Source organism: Myotis nattereri (assembly GCF_964212035.1).
Source record: "Myotis nattereri genome assembly, chromosome: 14".
NCBI lineage: Eukaryota > Metazoa > Chordata > Mammalia > Chiroptera > Vespertilionidae > Myotis > Myotis nattereri.
This window is the reverse complement of record NC_138089.1, coordinates 54,816,737-54,838,437: the sequence shown is the minus strand read 5'-3', so window position 1 is coordinate 54,838,437 and position 21,701 is coordinate 54,816,737. Positions and strand designations below refer to the sequence as shown.

The following is a 21,701-nucleotide window of genomic DNA, read 5'->3' as shown; positions in this document are numbered from 1 at the left end:
GACAACTAATGCTTTTCACTTATAACAAGCAATAGAAATCAAAGATTTAAAGATTAAAGGCCAATCAGAATAATTTGGCAACTTTAATTCTTAGGAAGATCAAAGTTCCCTCCAAACCTAATTTGATGTTTTATTACTAAAAGCAAAGACCAGTATGGTACAGTATTACTCCAGAGGAATTAAAGGAAGATCTTTAGGGCTGTTTCACCCACATTCATTTTATGAATGGATACCTTCCCTACCTCAAAATGCTTTAGGGAGGTACTGCTACCATTACATGGTTCCTTATTAAGTTTGAAAAGTGCCTGAAAGTTTGGGCACCAGACAGACACCCCAACAACATGTGTCTTAAACTGCATCTTCAGGTTAATTTGACGAAAGCAGTTACATTGTGAGAAGTGCTGAAGGTCTGTGATGTCTTTCCTGGTACAGAAGTGGCCTTGGTTCTTCATCAGCTGGTGTAGCCACCATCTGTACCACCCATGAAGAAGTTCTCCTTCCGCTGAGTTACGAGGACATTGGCTCCCTGCATGACTGCAAGCTGAGCAGCATTGGGAGGGCATCCAGGGGGTGAAGGAGGAATGTGGCCAGCAGTAGCCCCAGCTCCAAATCTGGCACCTGCATCATACCCGCCTTCCACCAGCACAGGTGGTTGAACAGGTGGATAGATGGGGCCAACTGGATAATAAGCCATGGGGACTGTGGAGCCTAAAGGTCCAACAGCCACAGACTGGGCCATGGGAAGATACAGTGAGGCACCAGGAAATGCTGCTGGCATGGTGGGGATGGTGGCAGCCTCTGGGTGCACAAAGCTTGGACAATGGAGCTCTGAATAGGCAGATGGAGCATCCGTATAGGGTGGAGCCTGAGGGAGATGCAAGGCCGGAGGGTTCACTGGATTCCCAGCAGGCTGCACAGGGTAGGTTGGCTGCATTGGATATTGACCTTTGCTGTTCATGGTGGCTACGGGTCCGGTTCAGCTTAGCGTCATGGATGGTTATTTTTTTCATCCTCTTCCTGTTCATAGTCACTTGCGTGTCATGTGCTGATTCGTTCTCTAGCGTCACCAGATGCCAAGTCTGTAATGGAGTTTTGATTGCTATTGGCCCATTCGTGCTGGAGCCTCAGGCTGGCTGACAGTGAGGCTCAACCCCAAACACAGCATGCAGGCTTTCGTGTTGGTGCTGATCACACAAAGCACAATTAGCAGACTTCTCCTCAGCAGGGTTTGGTGCCTGCCAATATCTCCCTGGGGATATGCTACTTGTGAAGCTTATTGGGTCCTGCTCTGTTGTTGTCTGAAGCTGGCCACTGGGTGTATTGGTTCTGGGACTCTTGGGAGGGACTAGGTGCAGGTCAATGTCAGATGCTGTCTGTGCCAAGCCCTGAGCAACCTGTTTGGAGCTACCGGTATCAGCGATCCACAACTTGTGGTCCTGGGTGTGTATAGAAACGACCAAGCTGGGCACCAAGGTCTGCTTTTACCAGCCCTAGGTCCAGGAATAGATCAGGCAAAGACTCAAAGCACCCAGAGATCCGCCTCTGCCTACAGGCTCTCTAGTAGTTTCAGTCACGTAATCAGCCTCTAGCTATATGTCCTCAGCAGAGCATAAGCTCCACAGGTATTCCAATGGGTGAGGCTATTGCTTCTCCCCAGGCTAATGCTGGATGAATGGGAAAAGTCTGCTTGAGAAAGATGGTTTCTGCAATATGGGGGAATGACTCAGCACGGGATCCCAGCTGCTGACTCTCAGCTCTCTCCCCAGAACCACCAACTGCAGACTCTCCTCACACAGCTCTAGACCACTACTCTGCCTTCCCTCTTCTGGAGCCCAAGGTGAGTGGCTGCAAATGCAATTTTTCATGTTGGCTCTTTAAGAGGTTACCTTGGTTTCTAGTCATCTCTCCCTGGCGGATAGAAACCCCGCTGCTTTTCACAGCCAGATATTATGCAGGCACCTTTCCCAGTTCTGGTGCTCTGGGCTAAGGAACCCAGCTTGGGGTTTAGACCTCAGGCTTCTCAGGGGGAACCCCCTGCAGCTGGAATATACCACTGGACCTTCAGCTGCTGCCTGTGGGAGCCCAGCCAGCCCTCCAGCCTCCGCACTTCCTAGCAGTCTCAACTTGGGCTCCTCTAAGTTCCTGTGTTGTGGGCGCCAGGAAAGGCACCAGGTGTTAGACTGGTGAGGCCAGACTGGAACTGGGTTCAGCGTTCTCGTTACTTGAGCTCTGGCTAGGAAAGAATTCAGAGCCAAGACTCAAACTATAAGAGAACATTTATTTATAAATCACAGAGGTATGCCCTACCTCAGTGGTCGGCAAACTCACTAGTTAACAGAGCCAAATATCAACAGTACAACGATTGAAATACCTTTTGAGAGCCAAATTTTTTAAACTTAAACTATATAGGTAGATACATTGTTATTAACTTAATTAGGGTACTCCTAAGGCTTAGGAAGAGCCACACTCAAGGGGCCAAAGAGCCGCATGTGGCTCGTGAGCCGCAGTTTGCCGACCTCGGCCCTAGCTGATTTGGCTCAATAAATAGAGCGTCGGCCTGCGGACTGAAGGGTCCCAGGTTCGATTCTGACCAAGGGCACCGATCCCTAGTAGGGGGTGTGTAGGAGGCAGCCGATCAGTGATTCTCTCTCATCATTGATGTTTCTATCTCTCTCTCCCTCTCCCTTCCTCTCTAAAATCAATAAAATGTATTTAAAAAATAAATAAATAAAATAAAATCACAGAGGTAGAAGAAGTAATTTGTAGAAGAAATGGGCTGAGGAAACAAGTGATAGAGGCAAAGGAAGGGCCCTTGGATCTTGGGAGTGAGGAAGGTAATGGTGACACCTGGGGGGTGTGGAAGGGGAAGGGAAAGGTGCGGGCTCCCCCTCCCCCCGCCCCCAGCATACTGGGTCCTCCAGCCTAGGGGTGTTAAGGGTGGAGATTTTAGGGGAGGTCCCAGGAGAGTATCTCAATAGAATTTTTCAGCAGCTTTCCAAATGTATCCTTTCAGGTTTAGGGTCTCCACTGATTGATTGGTGGGCACCACGTAGGGATGACTATTCAATTCGGCTGGTCCTGAGGTCAGATGTGGCATCACTTGTCTGTTTTTCAGGGCCTGGAGCTGAAATACAACTGGGGCCTAATTTTTATCTCTAGGGAAGAAAGGTCAGGAGTAAAGGTCACCCTGAGGATGCGGTTCCACCTTACAGTTGTTCTTTGCTAGGCACCCAGGTCTTTCCATCATGGTGACCTTCTGTATATGGCCCATTGTCCTTGCTCTGCTCAAGTCTGTCTAACTGTGAAGTATGGTAGCAATCATCTCAGGTAGAAACTATAGTTTAACTTTAACCTGCTGTTTGGTTTCTGTACTTATTTGCTTGCTAAAATAATAGAAAAGTTATTTTGATGTTCTGAATTATATAAATCATCCCATTTGATTAAATACCCTATTGATTGTAATGTGAATATCCCATTGGTTGTGGTCATACTGGTCTTAGAAAGCACATTCTTCTGTACCTGGGAAGGACAGCACAATTATCCCAAGGTCAGAGGGCTCCAGATAACGTGTCCCTGTTGACTCAGTGGTTCCAAGACCCGAGGGCTCTAGATAATGTGTTTCTGTCAACTCAGTGAGACCCAAAACTATAATTTAGATAACATGCTTAGGTCTGCTTCTGTAAACTGCTTTTTGCAAACCAAGTTCCTCATTCCAAACCCTGGGATGTAATCAATATCTTTGTGATCTTTGCCTATATAAATCTGGTGTTGGGGCTGGGGAGGAAACTATGAGATTTGGGTTAGCGAAATGCCCCCTCATAGTCCCGGATTTACAATAAATGTGACTCTTTAATTCGACTTCTTGAGGCGTCCTTGTGTGATTCGCAGGGTACATTACAACAACTGCCTACCACACTTGGTTATAAGGCTTCTCTCCAGCTAGTCTTAAGTTGGTTATTCAGGAAGATTTTTCTATATTTTAGTTGTAATTCCTGATTGGTCCTGGGAGAAGGTCAGTGTAGCTTCTACCTAATCTGCTGCCATCTTGGTCAGTAAGTCTTTTTAGACATTACATCTTTAATTGCCTCTTATGAAATTTCAACAACATGGACATGGTGTCTATCTGTTAATGTTCTGCATGTATAACTGTACTTTAGATGTAACGCACAAAACCCACTTTTTATCCTCCTTGGAGGCAGTGTCGCCCCCACTGAGAATGAAACCTAGATGCTAACTTCAAATCCTGGCTCTGCCCACTCATGAGCCTTGTGCAAGTTATATAACCTCTCCTCTCCTCAGTTTCCTCACCTGTAAAATGAGGATAATAATGTTACCTACTTCTGGGGTCATCAGGTTACATGAGTTCATGTGCATTGAAAACTTGGAACATTGCCTAGCACATGGCCTTGCTGCCTAAAAGTTTGCTGTGGTCATCCCCAAAGCTCTGTAGCATAGAGTGGGAATATCTTAGCCTGGCATTCAAAGCATAGTCATCTCCTTACTCTTTGCCATGTCTCTCTCACAAAGCTTTACCCAAACCAAGTCTTGAGGTCTGTGCCCTTCACTGCCAGGCTGGTCCCACCATCCTCATAGCCTGTCCCCCATGGCTTTAACCTCGAAACCAGCCTAACACATCTTCATCCCACCACCCAGGAGAAACCAGGCCATCATTGGTAGTTACTGTTTCAATGGCAAGAGAAACTGAGGATGGTAAAGAACTCATAAACAAGTGTAGGGGAGGAAAAATATTGTTCCCCTTCGCGGGCTCTTGCCAGTTTTCCCGGGGATTCCATCTGCAGGTTCTGAGCAAGCAAGGTGTCTCAGAGGTTCCACCTGAATCACCAGAAACTGTAGGAGAGGAAAAATCATTTTCTCTCTTCTTAGTTCTTCTTGGCTGAGACCCCATCATAAAAGACAGATTAAAAAAGAGAAAAACAGGTTATTAACATTGCAATTATATATATATGATGCCCAGGGAAAAATACTCCTGGAGATGGCTTAGAATTCAGGCTTAAACACCAGCATAATGGGGAAAAGGCGAAAGGGCAGGGGGAGAGTAAAAGATTTTTAGGGAAGCTGAATGGGCCCTTAGAAGAATAGTTCGGAGGGTTGTCTGGGTGTGGTGTCTTTCTGGTGTCTCCTGTTAGAGGCAGTCTTCATTGTTGATGAAACTCCCTGGGAGGAGATTTATGATAATGAGGTCCTTTAGGAGGAAATGGCCTTCAGGCAGATAGTAGTTTAGAGAAGGCCTCTCCCTGTATTTGCTGTTTTTAAGTGCCTACAGCTCAAAATCATTACGCATATTTTGGAGGTGGCATGTTCTGTTTCACTTCCTAAGGAACAGCTCAGACAAAGGGTGAGGCCAGAGGGGCTGGGGAAATGAGGAATGAAGCCTGGGCAGCACCCAGAGTGAGAGGACTGGGGAGGGGTAGACAGGGGTCCAGGGAAGAAAAGGCCCCCAGGACAGAGCCAAGGACCCTTTTACCCAGGCCTAAGGAGGTGTGGCGGGATTGGGAAGGTTGGGTGTGCCATCAAAGCAAAGCTTCAGCTGCTCTTTTGTCGGCCATTTCTCAGGCTGGAGTTTGCAGTCTGAGCGTTGAGGTCATGTCTCCCTCAGCGACAGAGACTGGGCTTGTTATAAGATGCCACGTTGCCCAAGCCCGGAGTTCCTCTCTCATCATGCAGCCTTCTTCCCATGCAGGTGTCTGTCTGGGCCCCGTGTCACTCTGTGGGTTTTGAGAGAAAAGGGAACCTGAACAAATAGGCTGCTGGCTGGGCGAGAGTCATCAAGTCCTGTCTTCTGCCAGGCTTATTTGTTAGCTTCCAAGGAGAGGAAAATGGAACCCCAGCCCCGCTAGCCCCATGAGGTAGGAAGGGAAATGCCTGCAGGAGGAGCTGGGGGTGCTTAGAGTGGGGTGCTCCAAGGGGCGGGATCTCATCAAGGCCATGCTCACAAGCCGGGGACTTGAACTTTAGTGAGCAGAACCCTTGGAGGGTTAAGTCAGCAGTTTGGGTTCTAGAAAGAGCTCTCTGGCTTTGGGATGGAGAACAGTCAGTGGGGTAAATGAAGGTGTGAAGGACATGGATGACCATTGGGGGTCATATAGGCCCCATTGGACACAGAGACGGGGGAGTCAGATCACAGATGGTCACTGACACAGAGTAGATATTGTCTGGAGAGAGTGTGTGACGGGAGGAGAGAAAGTCTTGGCCGGGTCCCAGAAAGGAGCACTCAGGGAAGTAGGAGTTGGGTTGAAGGCAGGGAAAGGGGTCTTAACATTGAGACCAATGACAGACAAAGAGAGAAAACCAGTGGTGGGCCTCTCCCAATGCCAGCAGGTCACGGAGCCTGCGGCACTGCAGTCCCAGCTCGCAGGTCTGAGGAGGAGGCACAGTGGGGAGCACACAGTACACCCCTGACCTCAGGAGGCCACAGCAACTAGAGCTGAGGTGGTGCTGGGGTGCAGGCTGTGAGGTGGACAGGGAGGAGCCAGAGAAGGCCTTGGAGGAATCATGACATTTAATCAACATGCACTGAGCGTCTCCCAAGGCCAGACCCTGGCTAAATCCTGGTATAGGGAAAGATCAGAAGTAGAGTTTGCTTTGAGCATGAGCCAGGCAGGTAAGGACGTGATGGGAAGGCGGTGGGGCCCTCATGCTTGAGATCTGTGCTGTCCTCTGAACAAGCTGGCTGGGGCAGGGGGCAGGGTGTGCCCTGGAGGAGTCAGGTCCCAGCTGGGTGCCCCATCCAGCTGGAGCAGTGAAATAAAGCTGAAAGGAGCCTGGCCAGTTTGCTTTATCATGTATTAACTTGGGATAACTTGACAGAAGGGTTTAAAGATCCACTACATGCCTTGAAGGAAGGAGGTGCAGAAAAACATAATTATTAAGCATGTACCAGATGCCAGGCACTCATTAGGTGCTTTCTGTGCCAGCGCTTCTCAAACTCAATGCTTTCACCAATCTCTGAAGTATTTCAGAGTCAGATTCAGTAGGTCTAGTGTGAGGTGCTGTGTTTCTAAAAGCGCCCCACTGTAGCTCATTTAATCTGCATCCCAATGCTGTCCAGTGAATATAATGGGCTCCCTTTCATGGACAGAAAAGCTGATGTTTTGTGGGTTTTCTCAGCTTGCCTAAAAGTGTGCCATTAAAGAGAGTTGCACTATCCCTGCCCTCCACCCATGTTTGGGTAAAAAACACAGCCCCCAAATCATCACTCCCTCCAGCCCCCTCTTGGTCTGCCCCAGGAGGCTCGGGTCTTCTGCATCTGTGAATTCTAATCATTTTGTGGTCAGCTAGCCTCCAGCCTGGAGCTTCTGAGCCTGCTTGCAGCAGTATTTAAAGATAATCTACCTCACAGGAAACCAGACACTATTGGCTAACTTTTCAAATAAAGATGCCCTCAGAGGGAGGGAAAGGGAAATGCTCTCTGACAGAGTCTACGTGGAACAGGGTGGCTGATTGGCACGCTCAGAGGTTCCCTTTCCAAGCCCAGTCCAGGTAGGAGCAGAGGACTCGATCAGCACCTGTGGGCACGTGGGGCAGGACACTGTGGTCAGAGGTCAAAGTGGGGCAATGATGCTGGTTTTCTTCACATGCCAACAAGGGAGACCATTAATTTGAGGATGTTCTAGCCTAAATGTCCGAAGGGCTTGAGGAGTGGGGAGCAGTGACTGATTAGATCCGTGGTCGGCAAACTGCGGCTTGCGAGTCACATGCGGCTCTTTGGCCCCCTGAGTGTGGCTCTTCCTACGCCTTAGGAGTACCCTAATTAAGTTAATAACAATGTACCTACCTATATAGTTTAAGTTTAAAATATTTGGCTCTCAAAAGAAATTTCAATTGTTGTACTGTTGATATTTGGCTCTGTTGACTAATGAGTTTGCCGACCACTGGATTAGATCAATTATGATACACTCAACATGATAGAATATGATCAGAAGCATTAGTGAGGGCCTGGAGAAATGCTCCATGATTTGACATTAACTTTTTTTTTTTTAAGAAAGCATCATTTAAAAGTGCACCTGAATGATATTGTAGAATTATTGTTAACTTTTTAAGGTGAGAAATAGTATTAAAGGTTTTTTTTTAAAGGAGTCCTTATTCTAGAGACTCACACTTAACTGTGTATGGGTGAAATGCTATGATGTCTGAATTTATTTTTAAACAATCCAGCAGGGCATGAAGTGGGGAATAGATTACATATTGACCATAGGTGCTCATTGTTGAAGTTGGGTGATGAGTGCATGGGGTTCTCTCTGCTTTTATGTATGTTTGAAAATTTTATAATAAAAGTGAAATTTTGTAATGAAAATAGTACCTACATTTTAACTATACTAATAAATGTAAATATACTTAATATGAATATACAAATATAAAATATGCATAAGGATTGCATTTAAGAAGGTAAAAGCTAGTTGTGGTTGAATCTGGGAAGTTAAATTATAGATAATTTGTGTTTTTTTTCCTTTTATTTCCATTTTTGTGTGCAGCTACACTTTTATAAAGAGTACCTATTGCATTTATCATGAAGACAGTTTTCATTAATAAATTGCTGGCACAGCATTGCTATGCACTGTTATAATCAGTTTGAGGACACTCAAGTTCACCAGGTTTGTGTCGTTGGAAAACGCTGTCTTCAGAAAGAAATTATGAGTGGGCACAGCTGGATTTCTCCTCGCTCTCAGGCTGACCTGGCTCTTCCTCATGCCCTTGGGAAGGGAGCACCTACTGTGTGTCAGCCACATGCTAGCCATACTCCCCATCCCACCCTCCCCTGTCACTCTCCCCATGTCACAGATAGATGTGTGTGTTTTGGGGGAAAGGGGGTAAGACAGCTGGGCTTTGGGATGAAGCCCTGGCTCTGTACTTGACCTTGCTAAGCCTCAAGTCCTGCTTTTAAAATAGAGATGGACTGTGAGTTGATAATCAGTCGTGAGTTTATAATTATTTTTTTATTTTATTTTATTTTTAAATATATTTTATTGATTTTTTACAGAGTGGAAGGGAGAGAGATAGAGAGTTAGAAACATCGATGAGAGAGAAACATCGATCAGCCGCCTCCTGCACATCTCCCACCGCGGATGTGCCCGCAACCCAGGTACATGCCCTTGACCGGAATCGAACCCGGGACCCTTCAGTCCGCAGGCCGACGCTCTATCCACTGAGCCAAACCGGTTTCGGCGTGAGTTTATAATTATTGAAGCCGGGTTATGGATCCATGTTGAGTATCTGTGAGGATTAAGGTATAGTATATAAAGTTCTGACCCCACTTCCTGGCCCATATTTGGTGCTCAAGAAACAATATATGTTGTCATTATGGGAAAATGAGGCTAAGAAAGTTTGTGTACTTCAAGATCACTGGCTACTTTCAGATGAGGTTGTGAGGGACAGGAGAGGAAGGGACAAGCCAGAGCTGACCCAGTACAGGACTACCTTCCTTTCCCTTCCTCATTCCCACACTAAATCCTCCCCGCCCCCCGAGCTCCCCATTTTACCCTGGCTGGACTTTGGAAGGGCGGCAGTGTCAGAGGCCCTGGCCTCAAAGAACAGACTTCCTGAGACATTCTGCTGTCCCCTCTCCAGCCCAGCCTCTGACCTGGAATGGAGTCTTCAGCTGCCTGTTTCCATCAGGTTCAAGCTTTGCCCCCTTGATGATGTTCAGAACCAGCTTCTGCAGTGGCTGAGCTGGACAGAGAGAGGAATGTCTGCTGTCCCATAGCAGGTCACAGCTATGAGCCAGGTGGCACAGGCCAGGTCTTCACTGACTTTCCCAAGGACTTGCTCTGATTCCCAGCAGCACAATTCAGGGATCCTGAGTCTGCCCAGGAGCGCCAAGAGAAGCCTGAGGCTTCCAGCCCGATCCTGATCCCGCCTGCCCACCTTGGGGGCTCAGAACGTGCTGGCCACCAAAGGGCTGGAGTCCTCGTGGCTCTCTGGACACAGTGGGCGCTTCAACCACCTCATTGTTGGGTCTGGCCAAAGTGCAGCTATTTTGTCTTTTGAGTCTCAGAAGGGAGAAAACCCATAGCACATCTCTTTAAATATCTTCCCAGACCCTTTTTGGCCTTTTCCTTAAACCTATGTTTATTATGAAACATACACTCAAAGAGCAGTGTGCACATTAATAAATTATTACAAATTGATCTCCAGGCAGTGGGAAGAACTGGGCCAGCTGCCCCGCAGCCTCCCTCTGTCTCTTCCTGACCACCTTGCCCACCGTCCCAGAAGTCACTGTCATCCTGACTTTTATGGTCTTTATTTCCTTGCTTGTTCTCATACTTTTATCACTCAGATGTGCCTCCCTAAACAATATGGATTATCACTGGGATCTGGGACTTTTGGCTGCCTCCTCCCGTTTATGTATGTGGATTCATGCAGTAGTCTGCCTTTTGGTCTGTATTTTAAAAATGTACCTATGTTGAAGGAGATGTAGATGCATATAGAAAAATGTTGATGGCAGCATTGTTCACGTGGTCTCAGACTGAGAGCCCCTTACCCCCAGAGTGCTCTGACAGTAGCATGATGACAAGCATGGAGCACTCACACAGTGGCATCCTGCACAGCAATGAGGACAGATCACAGTCTCAGCAGTAGCATGAAACACTTCCAGAAATGCTGAGATGAATTTACAGATAAACGCAAAACCGATCCTTATCTGCAAGGCAGTATCACCTGCAACTCACTGACACAATTTCTATTTCCATGAGCAAGAATCATGGCATTGCTCTCAGCTGGTTACAACTTAGTAGTAAATTAGATCAACCAATGAAAGGCGGAAGTGGCTCTGGAGGGGGTACTAGGTAGGACACCAGCAATATTTTCTTTGTGGGAGGGCCTATTTTAAAGTCATTTATAATTTGTCCTTATAGTTCCTTAGCATGGAATTTGAGACTCTTCTGCCTACTTGGTCTTGGCCCTCTCTGCATCCTTGTTGGAGCCTATACTCAGACTAAACCAAACTTCCCTGAATGCTCTTAGGAAAAGCCAGCCTCGTCTAACCCTACACACACACACACCTCTTAGAATGTAGGGAGAGCTAAGGCTGAGAAGGTAGAAGAGGGGCAGATGGAGGGGCCTTGAATTCAACACATTTTAACCCTTGCATTCCAACCCCTGTGCAAGAAGATGAGTGGATCTCTACTCCTGCAGTGAGTTGACTTCAGCCCACTTTTTTATGGGGCCAAACACAGAGCCCAAGGCAAAACCAGCAACAGGAGGAAACAGTGCCTGAGGTGAGGGCCCTGTGCTGGGTGAGCCACCCCTTGCAGAACCTGCCTTGTTCTAGGGTTGACATGCCATCCCTCTCTTTTCTTCTTCAAAGTACCTTAAGGTATTTATCTACCGCTGCCAAAGGAAACTAAAATGTTGAAAATAAATGCTTCATGACTTTAGGAAATAGTTGAGGAAGAGGTGGAATTGTTTATTAATTATTAATTAAGTCAATGTCTATTAAGTATCTTTACCATATGATAGTGTGAGCACAAGTAACAATTAAAATTATGACACTTACTTCTCCCTGTTGATGGGGAGCTGGGTGCAAAAGGTGAATTTTAAAGGGATTAAGAAGTACAGATTGGCAGTTACAAAACAATCCCGGGGATGTAAAGTACAGCATAGTGAAAACAATCAATTATATTTTATTAAGACCCCTTTACTTTAAAGAAATTTCACTATACTTTAATTAATATTCTCTGGACCTTAATTTAAAATTTTGTTTCTGTTTTTTCAATTACAGTTGGTCCTCATATCCTTCTGTTTCTAGTATATCTCCTCGCACTCTCCCAGGAAAGCTCCCCAGGCTCAGATCCTCAGTACCTTTGGCTCCAAATCACCTCGCCCCCCTCATTTCCATCTTTATCCTTGTCCACCTGGAAGACCCTCTCAGCCATTAAGACTGAACTTACATGGGCCAATTCTTGGGCTTCCCATAACTTTTTAAATATTCTGTCATGGAAAAATTAAACCTCACAATAGTTTTTTTTAACATTAGACTGCAACTCAAACCCAGTCTTCACTCAAGGGCCTAGGAAGCCATAAACAGAGACCAAGGAGGTTAAAAAACAAACAACAGAAGATGCACTGGAGCTAGCAAACAATGAGCAAGACTTGAAACCAAAGGAAAGAGGGGATGAAGCTTCTTTTTGTTTACAAGCTGAAAGGGACATTGGATAGAAGAAGAAAATAGATTTGGGCACTAATAAGGGAGGAAGTGCAGGAAAGGGAAGCTGATTGGAAACGGTGGGTAATGATTAAAAAGAAAAAAAAAGTTAAAAAAAATAGTGGGCTTGAGAAAAGGAAGTGGACCAGAGGAAGTAGAACAAGCTGGGTGGGGAGTAAGCGGGTGATGTTTTTTCAAAGCAGGCCCTTCAAAATTCATTTCTACAGGGGTCTGAAATCCACATGCATTCAAAACTCAGCTTCTAGGATCAGCTCAAACTCTGCCAGCTCAGCATCTTTTAGTCAAACCTTGACATAATGGAAGAGAAGGTAAGGACCCTTGAGAAGAGCCTAGACTAGTATTATTGTTGCTGGCTTCTACCCTAGGCTCTGCAGTGCAGCCTTGGTTGACAATGTCTGCATGAACTTCACCTTGGTGTGCACCTTTCCGCTTGCAGCGCTGTCTGCATAAACCTAGCTGAGTAGACACTGCAAAGGCTTACTTACCTCATTGGATACTTGATTCCTCAGGGGCCAGGAATGACAGTGTTCAGCCTAAGTAGAGGCTAATTAGGTTCCTGATAGCCCCTTGACCTCCCCTGAAGACCACCCCCAAGGACTGATCCCACTCCCATTTGCTGCCAGGAGGCCCTGTCTTCAGTCTCATTTCCCAATCCTGGACCCAGAAAGAAAGGTCCACCCAGCTTGGGCCCACCTTTCCTAAAAAGGTCCCTTGATTAAGCTGTTAACTTCAATGGAATAATTCAGTGATGGAGAAGCCCTACCTGCCGCCAGATTTCTGAGTCAGATTTCTGATGTAAATGGTGCCCCCACATGATGCAGGTCTGTTGTCTAACAAGACTGGGTTTGAACTGGCTTGAGTGCTAAGACAGATTTCAAATTCCCTTCCCAACCAAGTAAAACCCTGGACCACCCCGGAATCACACAGTTGAGGCAGCAGCTTGGCCTTGACATTTGCACAGAAGAAAGAGCTGGAATTGCTCCTTCTGGTGTCTATCCCATGATCAGACATGTTCAGTAGCCATGAATTAAATATGTTGAAATGGCCAAAACCGGTTTGGCTCAGTGGATAGAGCGTCGGCCTGCGGACTGAAGGGTCCCGGGTTCGGTTCCGGTCAGGGGCATGTACCTGGGTTGCGGGCACTTCCCCAGTGGGGGATGTGCGGGAGGCAGCTGATCGATGTTTCTCTCTCATCGATGTTTCTGGCTCTCTGTCTCTCTCCCTTCCTCTCTGTAAAAAATCAATAAAATATATTTTAAAAAAAAATAAATATGTTGAAATGAGACCATATTTTTTAAGTTTTCTGGAGATCTGGTGGGCCTGTGCTTTTCTACTGGGGCTCTGCCTTGGAAGGCCTTCTCTAGGCCTTTCATTCATTCACTTATTCATTCATTTATTCACCCATTCACTCATTTATTCACCCATTCGTTCCTTCAACACACTATAGGCCACTAAGCTCCTAGAGTTCAAGGGCCCCTGGCCCATGATCGGAAAGGACACTTGTGTACACTGTGAGCACCTCTGGGAAAAAGGCAGTTAAAGGCCTGCTGTTGCCATTATTCACATGGAATGATGGAATGAAGGTCTGGGATACAATATTAATCTTCTGTAAGTATTCCTGTACATTTGCTCTGTGCTAGAGCCCTTCCTGTTGAACAGTGGTCAACAGAACTGAAGAGAACACCCACTGTTCTTCTCTTAGGAACACCTAGTTTTGGGTTGGGAAAGGGCTGTATGCAAAGTTGGAAAAAACACTGAGACTCGCCACATGTGGGCCCAAACTGCAGCCCTGCCACATGCCAGCTGTGTGGCCTCAAATAAGTCGCTCACCTCTCTGAGTGCATCTACATGCCCATAAAGTAGAGATAATTCTTTATGGTACCAGTAATTGAGCATGTACAACATGCTATTATTATTATATTAGGCTATGAGGAGCTCATTGAAAGCTTTGTTTCTCTGTTCCTTTCTCTGTATCATGATGCACAATTGCTCATAGCAGGGGACTCCAACATGCTGAGTGAGTACCTGCTATGTGCATAGCACTGTGCAAGTGCTGAGGCAGAGCAGTGGGAGACTGGGACAATTCTGGGGTCTTTGCTGGTCGTGCTGAGCCACCAGGGGGCTAACCCCTCTAACCTGGATGGACTCTCTGGACAGCAGGTAGTGGTCCCAAGCTAGAATGATGCCCCCTAATCAGCCATTTTACTTGCAATAGGCAATGAGGCCAACAGTCAGGCAAAATCATCCCTCCCAGAGCATATCTGAAATTGTGTTCCATCTTGAGGATAAATTGCCACCCTATTGCATTCTGTTTTTATCAAAGTCTTTGTCTTCATGACCTCTTTGCTGTTGAGATGACAAGCCCCTTTGGGTCTGAAACTATGCCTGGCCGATCTCTCCACGTGTCCCCTGCCATGCAGAGCTCAATGCCTGTAAGACTTCATATGTATTTGTAGAATGGATGTTGAACTTCTCCAACCAGGACCACTCTGGTGTATTTGGCATCTCAATGCCAATTAGAAAAAATATCCCTGTGTGTGACAGCCCTGAACCAGGGCACCCAGCAAGGTGAGGGGCTGGATTTGAACCTCCTTGCCACTCAGCCTGGAAGTCAGTTGTTTATTTCTAACCACCTCTACCATCTCGACACTCTTCTCCCTTCCTTTCATCAGAAATATGCCTGGAGCCATTCAGCAGGGCAGTGAATTAAAGGTAGGACTTTCCCTTCAGAATTGCAGAGAGGACTAAATAGATAATGATGTGGAGTATTCAGAAATGAGCCTGCAAGCTTAGTAAAAGCTCAGTAAAGCTTGGCTTACTCCCTCTTCTCTCTCCTATCCACTCCCCCCGCCCAAAAAAAAAAAATTTGAAAAGGAAACATTTTTTTATTTTAGGGGGGAAAAAATAAACCATTACAGACCAAATTTTCATAGCCTAGGATGGGAGTGAAATATAAGAGTCCACAGACAGCCTGGGTGACTCCAAAGGTTGTCCAAAATGCTTCTGCTTCCTCACATATTTATTTAGTGCCTGCTGTATGCTACGCACTGTGCCAGATGCTCGCTTCAAAACAGCACTGTGGGCAGGCATGAGAATGTACCCCAATCTTGCAGGTGAGAAATGTGAGGCCCAGAGGTTCCAAGTTCACCCAAGGTCACTGGGCCAGAGAGGGGAGGCATGGGATGCAATCTCGGGAGAGCCCATCTGCAGCCCTCACCCTTCCTGCCCATCTCTCTGCTCTCCCTCCTCAATGACCCAGGGACACTTACCCGGACATTTGTAGGAGGTCCCTGTGTGTAAGGCATGATGCCAAGAATGGAAACCAAACCCACCTCATGCACATTTGGCAAAATCAAGCCAACCCCAAAGCACAAAGTTTCTGGGCTGCAGGACTGAACACAGGCACTTGAAAAGCTGCAAAATGATTTATATTGATGTTGACCTCCTCTCAAGGTCAGCATGCCAGCTCCTTTCACTGCGGGGAAAGGAAGGGAGAGGGTAGCTTACCCCAGGATCCCTAATTATGACCCCAAGGGTTTGACTATTTGCCCTGCTATTTGCATGTCTGGAAAGATAGTGTTTTCATCAAGCCACCATCACCAAGTAGCAACTCCTCTGTCTTCCCCTGTCAGCTTGTGCCAGCTTGTGACATTTGTGTGGTTCTAAAATGGTTGCATATCAGCCATTTTATATGGTTCAATTTAAATATTATTAAGGTCACAGCCAGAGGTTCCTTTCTGAGAAAAGGGCACTGCAGCCTAAAACAAAGAAAGTGTAGGCTTTTTCTAGGTTTGAGAACTCCATCCCAGCCTGAGACAGCCCAGGCCAGAGCCTTGGCCTACTTAGTTCTGGCAGAGTCTGGGTCAGATGCAGAGATGGGCCTGGACATAAGGCAGAGGCTGGGAGGGAGCAGCAAAGTTCTGGCTAGGTGGATCCTCACCCTGGCAGAAGCACCATCTTAGTGAAACCAGCATGAAAAGGAAGCAGTGGGGGTGTGGAAACTCCCTTGGTTAAAGAAGTGTGAGCTTTGCTTTTAGTTGTGGTGGGGAGGGAGGCAACGACAACCAGGAGGTGTGCCTGGTTGCCACAAAATGACTTTGTGATATCATAGATAGGTTTCTGAGGTACCTATCTGTGATATCACAAAGACGGCCTCAGGGACCGGGGCACAAGAGCTCCTCTTGTGGCCTCTGGAGAGTGAGGAGTGAGTCCTGGCTGAGAGGGGGGAGGAGAGGGACAATAAGGGAGAAGGGTGACTTCCCAACCTGCTCAGAAGGGTCTTCTCTTTCCACTTTTGTTCAGGAGGAAACAGGAAGTAAGAAGAGTGGGGAAAGCTAGGCCAAAGTCAAGTGTGGGGCTGGTAATTATCAAGTTAATTAGACACTCAGGCCCAGTGCAGCATGCTAATAAGCACAGTCCTCCATAGTGGATCAAGCAGCACTTTTATGGTGACACAGCCTCTTCTCTAGGAGCGGTTAGATGACCTACCATGTAGGTTTGCCCAGAAGTGAGGGATTTCCGATACAGGAGGCTTTCAGGGCCCAAACTGGAAAAATCCTGGGCAAACCAAGACAAGGTAGTCACCATAGAGCATGTGAATCTATGTCTTATCTCTTAAGGGAAGGAAGGACTTGTTGGTTCTGAGAGGAAAAGGAAAAACCTGGCTCCCAAAAACAAAAGTGAGGGCTGTTGGGTATGGGTCTGCTCAGGGCTCTGGAGGGTGTCTGAGACCTCTTTCTGCAGTCTCAGCTTCCTGCAAGAGACATTAGGGTCCAGAGGGTAGAGGAGGAGGGAATAAGTGAAGGGAGCAGAGAATTGCTTTAGGAAGTTGGGACTAGAAGTGTGAATTACGACTGCACCCCTGCACCATCCCACCCTCATTTCCCTGCCACTGGCCCTCTCTCCCCCATCCACACAATGATAAAGCTAGCTACGTTTGGAGAAACTTTTAAAAATATATTTTTTTAAAGGTTTGGCCTGGCTGGTGTTGCTCAGTGGTTGAGCATCAACCCATGAACCAAGTCATTGGTTTGATTCCCAGTCAGGGCACATGACTGGTTTCACACTCCATCTCCAGCAAGGGGCATGCAGGAGGTAGCCAGCCAATTGATGATGCTTCTCTCTCATCGATGTTTCTATTTCTCTATCCTCCCCTCCTCTCTCTCTAAAAATAAATAAAAAAACATATTTTTAAAAAGAAAAAGTAAAAAAGGTTTGTCTTGTGCTTTAAAAAACTTAGATTCAAATGCTAGCTGACTCACTGATTGGGTAGCCTTGGGCCAGTCACTGTTAGAGATGACTTCCTCTAATGTGAAAGGAATCAGTTACAGCCTCCACAGAGACAGCTTTGGGGACAATGAGACAACATGTCTGACATTGAAAAATGTATTGCTTAGGCACCAACCAATATTTGTTGCTTCCAGTCAGCCTGTGTATGGGGACAGACAGAATTCTGACTTTGTCACTCTGAGAACTCATGCTGTTCCTTGTTTTCCTTTCTGATCCAGACCCTCACCATGCCTACCTCCTTCCCTGAATCAATTTCAGAAGACTTTCAGTATGATGAGAGTGCAGAAGCCTGTCATATAGGAGATATCGTGGCCTTTGGAACAACCTTCCTGCCCATAGCATACTCCCTTGTCTTTGCCTTTGGCCTGGTGGGAAATTTGCTGGTGGTGTTTTCCCTCATCCATAGTCAGAAGTCCAAGAGTATCACCGACATCTATCTCCTGAACCTGGCCTTGTCCGATCTGCTTTTTGTAGCCACCTTGCCTTTCTGGATTCACTATCAGATAAGGGAACAAGGCTTTCATAATGCCACATGCAAACTCACTACTGCCTTCTTCTTCATTGGCTTTTTTGGAGGCATATTCTTTATCACCATCATCAGCATCGATAGGTACCTGGCCATTGTCCTGGCTGCCAACTCCATGAACAACCGGACAGTGCAGCACGGTGTCACCATCAGTCTCGGCGTCTGGGCAGCAGCCATCTTGGTAGCAGCACCCCAGTTCATGTTCACAAAGCTTACGGAAAACCAGTGCTTTGGGGACTACCCTGAGGTCCTGCGGGACATCTGGCCTGTGCTCCGCAACATGGAAGCAAACATTCTTGGCTTCCTGCTCCCTTTGCTCATTATGAGTTACTGTTACTTCAGAATCATGCAGACACTGCTTTCCTGCAAGAACAACAAGAAAGCTAAAGCCATTAAACTGATATTTCTGGTGGTCATCATGTTTTTCCTCTTCTGGACACCCTACCACATTATGATTTTCTTAGAGACACTCAGTCTCTACAACTTCTTTCCCAAATGTGACACGAAGCGGGATCTGAAATTGGCGCTCAATGTGACTGAGACAATTGCATTTATCCACTGTTGTCTCAATCCCCTTATCTATGCATTCGCTGGAGAGAAATTCAGAAGATACCTTTACCACCTGTATAGGAAATTCCTGGCTGTCCTATGTTGCAGATCCGTCCATAGTTTCTCCTCTTCTGAATCACAAAGGAGCAGGAGGGAAAGTGTTCTGAGCAGCAACTTGACTCACTACACCAGTGATGGAGATGCGTCCATGAATCTCTGAAGAGATCCCCAAAGCCTTGTCCCTCCAGAGAGCTTGGAGCTCCTGACTCTGACGCTGAAAAATGAGGACAAAATTTTTTGTTGTTTCTTACGTGCAAGAAATGATGGCCCCAGTGGCTACCCCCCCTTCCAAAACCCCTAAGGTGTTTTTGAGAATTGTCCTTAAAACTTGAATGATTGAGGATAGGCATGTCTCCTACTGCAAAAGTCAGAACTTTTTTGTTTACAAATGACAAAAATTTGACTCAAACTAGCTTAGGTAAAAAGGAGGTGGTAAGTATTGTTCACACTGTGGCACTGACAAGGGGGTGACTGAGCCCTCAGAGTGCACGGGACAGGGGTTTGAATCAAGCCAGAATTTCCTCTCTCTGATTTTCAAATCTTTGAGTGGTAACTGAGCTCCCAGACTCACATAGCACAGCTTTGTCATCAGAAAGGGACTGAGACCCATTCCTCCCTTTTTGGTCTCAAGGTCAAAATTCCTAGGGAAGGGCTCTGATTGGCCAAGTTTGTATCAGATGCCTATCCTTACATCAGTTGCTGGTATTCATGCAGTAGATAATATAGCAGTTTCCCATCCAATCTTATGGCTAGCGATTCATGGAGATGTATTTCCAAGAAGCTGGAGAGGTAGGTGCTGTTTTGATCAGACAGAACAAGAGCTGCCCACCAACTTTACCATGTGTCTCGCCTAGCCTCTCCTCTAATCACACCAGCCAGTACACATTACTAGCCTCCTCTTCAATAAAACCCTTCTCTCATGCCCCCAAACCTACAAAGGTTCCCCATTGCCAACTGCTTCAAGTCCAAACACAAATACTTGGCCTCTGAAACCCTCCAAAAGATTCCTTATTGCCTTCCCTTTTCAAAGGACTCCACCCACCCTGTCACGTAGATTTCTTCTATCTGGCTTCATGTATCTCCACCTGTTTCTGGGCCCAAGGGGAATAGAAAGAACCCTGGCCCAAACTGAAAAGGGTTTTCGATCCCAACGCTCTATCACTTGCCCATTGGGTGGCCTAGGACAACTGATCTTCAGTTTCCTCATCTGTACAATGGAGATAATGGCACTTTTCACATTGCATTGTTTCCAGTATGAAGAACCAGTCACCAACTGTTGCAGGTCCCAACACTCGTTGCGTTCACAGACTACAACTTGCTCCCCACCTGGCACCGTGTTTAAGTGATGGTGTTGGCAGAGCCTGGAGGAGCCTGCAGGTCCGATGCATGCTCTAGCCCAGACACAGAGAAGGCTGGTTCCTAGAGTGACATTCTGTGGATGCTCTTGGATGTACGGATCAATAACCTGCCCTGACCCAGCCCTCCAGACTGCCTTGAAGATTCCCTCCCAATCATCTTGTGGCAAACTCCTGCCCACCTGGAGATAACCCCACCATTCATGCCACTGCCAACCTGGAGAGCCAGGGTCACAGGAGTGGCTTTCTTTATCAATTAACATTTGGAATGATCTAAAACTTTAAAGCTTGAAAAACAGCTATAACGATGCTAAAGAAAATGTCATCTGTAATCCGACCATGCAGTATTATCATTTGCCCGTCCAGATCTTGTTCATATCCTTGTCGCAATCACAATGTACAGACAGTTTTGTAATCTGCGTTTCTTCTCTTAACATGAGGTCACATATTGCTCTCTGTTCCTCTATAGTTTTGTGATGATCATTTTAGAAGACTGCCAGGATGTGCCCTCATTAAAGACATCTGACTCGTTGCTGTATTTCTGGTACCTCCTTGGCAGTCAGTATGTTTGTTTAACCAATGAGAGGATGAATCATGTCCCGTCAAGATCCTGTACCATAATTTACTCCCCATTGCTTTGTTGATAAACATTTCACTTATTTCCAATATTTACCAAATACAAACGTGTAGTTTCCTTTCTCCTCTTCAATTATTTCCTTTGGATAAATTCCACACCATGGGGGATAACTGGGTCAAAGGGCATGGGAATTTTTTAGCTACTGACACATAACATATGAAAGAACATCACAAAACCTTTATTAAGCATATTTTCTATGCAATATGTGAACTCAGATCCAGAGTTGTTCCAAAGATACATGAGGCCCAGCTTCTGTCCTCAATGCTTAAGCAGTGCTTAACATTGAAGTGCAGAACAGAGAACTGAACAAATTATAATTTGCATTCATTGGTAACACAAGGGCAGGACTTGTGACTGACTGTGTAAGGGTAAGGGGTGCTCCAAGCAAAAAGGAAGGATGGCATTCTAAGGCAAGTGAGTGGCACATGTAAAGGACATGAGTGAGAGCACGGGGCCCTTAAGAGAAAAGGCATGGGAGCAGAGTGGGTGGTGGGAAACTTCTGGAGAGTTGGCTCAAACAACCAGTGAAGGGGACTGTTCTTAGGTGTTCAAAGTTGTTCCATTATTACATGATCCTCATTCCAGCTGTTGAATCATGAAACTTTTCATTAAATTTTAACTTATATTATGTATTTGAAAGTTGCTAAGAGAATAGATTTTAAGTTATCACCCCCCCCACAAAAGTTATAACTATGTGAAGTGATGGATGTGTTAACTATCCTTATTGTGGTGATCATTTTGCAATACATCTACACTAATAAAAGAGAAAAATGGTAATTGGTGTACGGCGATACCGTTTTCATTGGCTAATCAGGGCTATATGCAAATTAACTGCCAACTAAGATTGGCAGTTAACTGCCAACAAGATGGCGGCTAATTTGCATATGTAGGCACAATGCAGGGAGGCGAAAGGGAAAGCAGGAAGAAGCCCCCTGCCACTGACAGTGATCTGAAACCCAGGGGGGAGCTAAGAGCTGGGGGGGAGGGCAAAGGCGGCCCCAGGGCCGCCTTTGCCCTGCCCCCCAGCCATGATCGGAGAATCAGGCACCTTTGCCGCCCTGGCCAGTGATAGCAGGAAGTAGGGGTGGAGCCAGCGATGGGAGC

General features: G+C 46.4%; 2 protein-coding genes across 2 annotated transcripts; one reads left to right on the top strand and one right to left on the bottom strand.

The window, feature by feature from the left end:
* Window positions 1–451: 451 nt before the first annotated feature.
* Window positions 452–958, bottom strand: LOC308529459 (DAZ-associated protein 2-like; the record flags this gene model as incomplete). Its single annotated transcript, XM_081105563.1, has 1 exon — window positions 452–958. The coding sequence occupies one exon, from the start codon at window positions 956–958 to the stop codon at window positions 452–454; it is 507 nt and encodes a 168-aa protein (XP_080961689.1).
* Window positions 959–7,451: 6,493 nt separating this feature from the next.
* On the top strand, window positions 7,452–21,372 carry CX3CR1 (C-X3-C motif chemokine receptor 1). The gene is made up of 2 exons (XM_081106622.1): window positions 7,452–7,500; window positions 17,689–21,372. The coding sequence occupies exon 2, from the start codon at window positions 17,698–17,700 to the stop codon at window positions 18,763–18,765; it is 1,068 nt and encodes a 355-aa protein (XP_080962748.1). The 5' UTR covers window positions 7,452–7,500; window positions 17,689–17,697; the 3' UTR covers window positions 18,766–21,372.
* Window positions 21,373–21,701: the final 329 nt, after the last annotated feature.

Excerpts from the sequence above, each read along its gene's own strand:
- CX3CR1 (XM_081106622.1), top strand. The coding sequence starts at position 17,698 with ATGCCTACCTCCTTCCCTGAATCAATTTCAGAAGACTTTCAGTATGAT.